The sequence below is a fragment of the Micrasema longulum genome, unplaced genomic scaffold, assembly GCF_059751315.1.
Source record: "Micrasema longulum isolate JH-2025_06_02 unplaced genomic scaffold, ASM5975131v1 h1tg000248l, whole genome shotgun sequence".
NCBI lineage: Eukaryota > Metazoa > Arthropoda > Insecta > Trichoptera > Brachycentridae > Micrasema > Micrasema longulum.
The window spans coordinates 1,099,840-1,107,324 of NW_028277453.1; the positions used below are offsets into that span (position 1 = coordinate 1,099,840).

The 7,485-nt window shown below is 33.0% G+C and overlaps 1 protein-coding gene across 1 annotated transcript; it reads right to left on the reverse strand.

The window, feature by feature from the left end:
• Positions 1–977: 977 nt before the first annotated feature.
• Positions 978–7,485, reverse strand: LOC148283327 (uncharacterized). The gene is made up of 2 exons (XM_088223668.1): positions 7,011–7,485; positions 978–1,039 (listed from the first exon to the last, which is right to left on the reverse strand). The coding sequence occupies exons 1-2, from the start codon at positions 7,483–7,485 to the stop codon at positions 978–980; spliced, it is 537 nt and encodes a 178-aa protein (XP_088079794.1).

Consider the following 7,485-nt stretch of genomic DNA (forward strand, 5'->3'; position numbering starts at 1 on the left):
GTATATTTACATTGGTACTTAGATATGTCAGTAGACATATAATTTTACAAAAAATCAGTTTAAAATGATTTCACGCAAAATTAAACTTATTTAATCCCCAAAATAAATCAATTTTCCATACATTCCTATCACAAAAATATTTATTTTTTGTGAAAATTCGTGAATTAAGAAAATTATAATAAATAATTTTATTAATTCTATATTCTACACCACGGAGATGTTTATTTGGAGCCGTAGAACCACCATTGGTAAAACTATTAAATACGAAGCACTGAAGCCGACATCGACAGTAAAATCCGCTGAAGCGCTAGAATATTCGAAATAAGAGAGACACAATACCTTAATTGAACGTACTTACGCAGAAAGCAGCCAGCCATAGAAAAGTGAAACTGAGATAATAGTACTTTTATAAAAAGTGTGAATAATCAAATCTGCACAACAGTTGGTATGTCTTATTTACTTTAATAAATTATTAATAATGAATACATTTATTTATTCGTAATGCAAAAACGAATTCAATTATCTATTTGACCAGTTTTGATGATTTTTAAATTCTGGCTGAGCACACATCCTGAAGGGCACTCGCAAAGTTTTGCTTTTGACCTAACAAAGCTCAGCCAAAATCAAGTGAGGGTTATCACTAGAGCTCTTACAAGGCCCTCCAGATTGAACAAACACCTTGTTAGAATGAACCTTTCTGAAACTTTTAGATGTAGGTTCTGCAGTGTAGATGAGGAAACACCTATACATATTATATGTGAATGTGATGCTTTACATCATTAAAGAAGCCTCATCCTCGGGGGACCACTGGTTAAGCCTGAGGATGTTAAAGACCTTGAACCCTACCTAATAACCCGATACTTTACGCATCTTGGCTTGGAGGAGATTTAGCAAAATGTAAACTCTCGACTTCCACACAGTAGCCAGGACCTTTATATACCTGGGCTTGGAGGGCGAGAAATATTCACGGGGACTCGTCATAATAGATCTTCACAGGTCGCAGTGACGTCAGGAGCTTGCAAAGCACCGACCACCCCCACTAAAAATAAGAATAAGACCATACGTCCTAAGATGTGCATTTTGCAGAACACAGCCAGCTTTAGTAGCACTCAGATGTATGTTGTGTATTAAACATGTTTTCAAAATAAATATGAATAATTGACTTATGTTATAAACAGGTCTCATCAATTCACTCAGACTTGCGATCATAACGTCTCTTTCATCTTTCATGATATCGGGATAGATGGGCTGGACATGTACAAAAAATACCAAATGCGCGGTATCTAAGAGAACCATGACTTGACATCCAGGCGGTTGAAGAATGATCGGAAAATCTAGGCTGAGGATGATGTAAAGAAAGATGCAGTACAGCTTCTACGATTTGCAAATAGGGAGACGGATGCTGAAGACAGGTGGAGTTAGAGGCAAACGAAGAGACCAAGGCTTGATTTGGGCTGTATCGACGTCCAAGAAGAAGAAGAAAAAAGAACTACCATCTTAAGATTTTAAGCCGGGAGAGACGCCTTTTTCTTACATTGCATTTTTTCCAACTTTTCCTAATAGGATTTCGTATTTCTCTCCTAACTATTCTTGTTTTTTTTTTCTCGTAATATATTTCTCTTTCTTTTCGCATGCGTTTTTGTCTACCCATGATATTTTGCCAATTTTTCTATGGCACCACATTTCAAATGCTTCAAACTTATTTGCGTTAGTTTGAGTGAGATTCCAGGTAAAAGATGATGGATTGATGTTTAAAAACCGTGACCCTGAAAATAAAATAAAAGTTCTAGAAAACGTTGTTTTCAGTAAACATTTTTTACTGCTGAAGAAATAAAATTTGAATAATGTATGTACGTTGTCAATTCGTCGAATCATTTTTGAAAACCAATAATCAACATAAATTACGTAAACGTTGGAAGTCGGAATCGTATTTTATAATATTATCACTTTTCCAATTTGGGTTTGTGGGCCACTAAACTCAAATATTTTTTTATATACATTAGTTCATTCACACCAATCATAAAAACCGTATATTTTTAAGACATTTTAATACTTTCAAGATATTGTGCTTGAATACTTTTTCAAGCAGTAACTGCATAATTATCTTAAACTACTAACTGTAACCGTACGATGCCATAACACATATTTTCAGTACTGCTCTCTGGCTTTGAAAGCTGTACTCTCACCTGTTTCCTCCCTCACCTCTTATGTTTTCTTATACGCGATAAAAATTAGAGCGTTTATGTGTATGGCAAATTTTCTGTAAAATGTCTGAAAAAAAAAACTAATTAAAACTACGTCAAAGTTTTTTTGAATCAACCAATGCTAGAGAGTTGTGATGGATTTCTGGTTTCCGCGAATCTAACTCACCAGTCAGCAGAACTTGCTGACGAGAACTTGTGACACCAGGGGAGTAATTTCAAAACTTTCAGACAATCATAGCGCTGACAATAATATACATTTTATTTTAAATTTTGCTTAGTTTGATAGTCTATTAACAAATAAAATAAAAAACTGAAAAACCACTTAACTTCCTCATTACATGATATATTTTTTTTTAAGTTGCAGTGCAATCAAAACGTTTTTCCATCATTCACGACGGCATATTTCTGCGTAGCGTCACGTCTGGTCATGTTAAAAGTCCGTTAAAGGCCGAAGGCGCGGGAGTAAATTACCCACGAATTGAAATGCCTTTAAAAAAAGGAAAAAAAATATTTTCGAGTTGTATTAACGAGTTGTATGTGACTTACTATTAAAAATTGGGAATTATGTTGAGGTAGATTGGGGCTCGAACCTCGGACCTCTGATCCGTGAGTCCACAAAACGAAACACGGGACTACAACCTGATTTAATTTTGCGTCATTGTTAATATCGCATTTATTAAATATGATGTAAATAATATTGCATTAACACCGGTTGAATCAATTAAAGATCTTGGCGTCATATTTGATAGAAAACTTTCTTTTTCACAACACTGTGAAACGATTTTGAACACAACAATGCGAATTCTTGGGTTTGTCATTAGAAATACGAAGCATTTTAAAAGCATTAATTAAATTAAATTGTTGTACTGCTCACTGGTGAGGTCTCAGTTAGAATATGCATCTCAAATCTGGTCACCTATTTATAATGTAAATATTGATAATTTAGAGAGAGTACAGAGAAAGTTCCTTCGATTTGTAAACCATTAGATGGATTTACCTCTTTCTAAGATATCATATAATTTGTTTTTAGAAAATTTGCATATGTCCTCCCGTTCAACTAGGCGCATAGTAGCTGATGTTGTCACATTATATAATAATGTGAATAATGTTATAGATTGTCCATGCTTGGTAAATGAAATAAGTTTTAGGTACTTTCCATACTAAATCATTCAAAACAAATTATGCTCAGTTCTCTCCGTTAGTTCTATTTAACATAAATGCCAATAAATTAAACCATCTTTTTTAATATATTTAATACTTTGCCTGCTATAATTAAATAAAAAAATATGCTAAGTACAATATAATAATTTACCAGTTAAATTAATGTAAAAAATAGTCACTCCTTTGCTAATAAATTGTTTTAGTGATGAAATAACTTTTCAATATTTTTATTTATAAAAATGTGCAGATGCTTTTATTTTTTAACTTTTTTTTACCTTTCAGAAATATTCAATTACATATTGCAACAATTAAATTACGAACTTTTGAATTACTTCTACTATAACTATAACACGTTTTTATCAACTGATTTTTTTTACCTTTGTACTCGTATAACTGCTACCTATTTTTGTTTATAAACTTTATTATGTACTATTTATACAAATGTGTATTGTAAAAGCTCTATGGACGTTCTATATCTATATCATAATGTAAAAATTTAAAAAAAAGAAAAAAAAGATTTTAAAGCCATCTTTTTGCCAGATGTCTGAGAACAAGGTATTTTATGAAGTGATAATTAATTTGAAGAAGTCTCTAAATAGTAATAAACCCGTCTAATAGTACAAAAGTTTTCGAGTTAGTAATAACCATACTTACATTAATTTTAAGTAAATACATCAATGTTTACCAAATGTTCATTGTAAGCCCAAGAAATGTAATGATTTATTGTAAGTAATATAAACTTTGCTGCATAAAACAAACGTCAATTTTGTAGCCACTGAAATCTAAATTTAAAGGTTTAATGACTTTAGCTGGTCACATCGGCCATTGTCCTACAAATTGAAATAACATTTCAATTTCAGGTGTTGATGTTCATAGATTTCAAAATTAAAATGCTTCAATGAACGAATGTTTTTTTTTTAAATTAAGTAAATACATTTTGTACACATAATTAACATTCCATTCCATTATTATACACCTGGGCCCCGATTACAATGGGAAGTTAACATTTATCTTTAATTTTATCTACAAAGTAAAATTAAGTTTTCTGTATGAAAAACAGAATATGATTACAATTTTTTCTTTTAAACATTTTCAATTATAGGTTACCGACGAAGATATTTGAAATGTTCATGCAAATATACTCATTTTACAGAATAAAAAAATATATATTTAATAAAATGTAACTACTTAGATAATTACCATATTATTGTTTTAAACACAAAGTTAAGAAAGTTAAAAAAATTACATAAAACTGACAATAGATTTTTTTTTTAAAGTTGCTCTTTTAATTTTTACAAAGTTTCATTTCATTCTGATGGTTTTTCTAAAATAAAATAAATAAAAAATAAAATCGGTACAGATTTGGGGTGCGGAAAACAGGACAGCGAAACGTTGATTTTATTTTTGATTTTGGGTAGGCATAATAACATAATGCCTACCTAAAACACTCATAACGGTGTGATCGCAGCAGATAACGAGAGGATGAAAGGGGAGTTTTTAGCGCCTCAAAACCAAAAGCAACCAGCTAAATCCACCAGAGAAGGCAACGGGAAACCTCTCTAGTCATCTTTTCCCAGAAATCACTACGGCGAGTACATCAACAAACAGTCGTCCTGGCTGCGAAATGTAAAATTAGCGCAGGACAGATACATATGCTTTCGCTGTAGTGATCGCCAACGTCGGGGGGACCCGGCAAGGCACTGGAAGAAAAAAGAAAACATAATAAATCCGACGTGTAGTTGTTTTTTTCGCAAAGTATCGGAGAGGCACACAGGAGAGCACAGAGAGAGAGAGCAGAAAAACAATGTTCAAATACCTATTCATCAAAATTCTCTGCCACCGCCTATCCTCTTAACCTTTGACAGTAGGTATAACATAAGCCAGCTGCGGAAGTTTACCCGCAAGTGCGCGCATGCTTATACAATCCATGCATTATAATTTTGTTTGCGGCTAGCAGGTTGCGATTTTTTAAACGCGTGTGCGTGCACCCGTACCTAAAACTATAAATTAAATTGTTGCGAGTAAACTGGGAATTTTAAAATCGCAATGCGCGCTGGGCCTAAAAGTGACAAAGGCATAATCAAGTAATTGGCTAAAGCGACTAAAAGTTTTCATGAAAGGGCAAACTTACATCACCTACTCCAATATTTCATCATTTACTTGACGAAATAGGGTTATTTTTACGCGTTCACAAAGGCATAAACTCGATAACGTACCGCCATGTTACTTTTGTGCTTTGATAATGATAATCACAAGGCGCTCACTCGAACGTTATTCCTTGTGCTGAATATTGAAACTAAAAGATGGTTTTACTAATTTTTACTTTATTTTTTTTTATTTATTTGGGAAAAAAACAACAGTTTTTATATACAAAACATATAGGAAACAAAAGTACAAGGAACGCAAATTGTAACAACAGTCGATAAATATTTTTTACAAAGATTTAAGATAATTATTTAGTAGATTGTAGGTACACTGTTTAATAATTAAACAAAATAAAATGTTAAAAAGTAAACAATTTTAAGAATTCTGAAATTGTATTGAATCAAAATACATATATTTAAATATATATCAATAACTATAAAGTAAAAGTTAATAAGCACATGATAAAAAAATAAAATAAAATAAAAATATAGGTGCGTAGGTTTTCACGGTCACTGTTATCAATATGTCTCTTTTTTGGGTAATACCATGTGTGTTGGATTTGTTCCGACGTTAAATTAAACTCAACATGATTCCCAGCACTACATACTACAAAAATGAATAAAAAAGTGCCTACTGCCGACTGCGACACGCTACAAATTACTTGTACTTGAATACATATTTTTTTCTAAAAAAACACTAGTAGCCGAAACATCGGAACAAATCACACACACAAATACACACGCTATCACCTAAAAATAAAACATATTAAAAATGTGTATGTTTATATGAGAAAACATAAAAGTGAACATACTCATATAACTAAATAGGCACACTATCAACGCAAGTAAGAACAGAAATATTAAAGAAAAGAAAGGTATGTTTAGTAAATATAATTGAGGAAGGGAGGTTGTGTATGGAATGAACAACAAAATATCATAAAGTTATATAATAATGATATCAGACATAAAATTATATACCTAGGGTATTGTGATTATATATTTTTATATATGTTTTAGGTATAATATCTGTACGTTTATAATACAATGTGCTGGTATAAGATGATAATATATACATAAGAGTTATTAATTTTTTTAATGAATAGTATGATACTGAAACTCGTTCTACATACATGCTTATAGTAAGCAAACATATATAGTGTATAAACTCAGAACTAATAACAGATTTCCACAAAGTATACAAAGTTAGTAAAAAATATATATTACATAGTATGAAAGCTGAAAAAGGGGCAATGCATCAACAGGTGAGGGATATCTTGAAGAGTTTCATCGTCACATGGGCAGTTGTCGATCTCGGAGAGTTTGAAGCGATGCAGGTAGCTCATAAACCCACCGTGACCCGTGAGAATCTGGGTGAGCTCGTAGCCAGTTTTATGCATTTTCCTGATATCATAGGCATGGAAAATCGCAGGGAAAAACATTTTAGTAATACTTCCGGTAGGTTCACTCAAATAACGATCGTTCCAGAGTTGAAGGGTCTTGCTTCTTATTTTCCTTTTGGCAAAGCTGAGCGGGAAATCGGTAAAATCGGGGGCTGTCTTCTTGAGCCTAGCTTCCCGAGTTTTTTCGTCTGCCTTTTCGTTTCCAAGGATTCCGCAGTGTCCCTTTATCCAGCTGGTGTACACGTTCTGGTGTCTGCATCGTAGCTTCTGGATATCTAATGTGATGTCCTTTACAATAAGGTTGACTGAATTACGGTCAGTTTTTGCATGGACGTCAGATTTGCAATCTGTCAGGATGGTTATTTTCTTCCATCTATTTCGTGGCTTCTTCAAAACATAGACCAGGACTTCTCTAATAGCAAACAGTTCCGCCTGAAAAACGGAGGAGAAATTGCCAAGTTTCCACTTTCTCGACGGTAGCTCTCTGACGCCATCGTAGGGAACAAAAGCTGCACCACCTACTTTGCCGTCTAAGAGACTGCCATCTGTAAAAATTCTCAACTCTTCCCCCGCCAT

Coding starts and splice junctions, on each gene's coding strand:
- LOC148283327 (XM_088223668.1), bottom strand. CDS start 7,485: ATGGCGGGGGAAGAGTTGAGAATTTTTACAGATGGCAGTCTCTTAGAC. Junction 1,040..7,010: donor TGCCAAAAGGAAAATAAGAA/GCAAGACCCTTC, acceptor TCTTATTTTTAG/TGGGGGTGGTCGGTGCTTTG.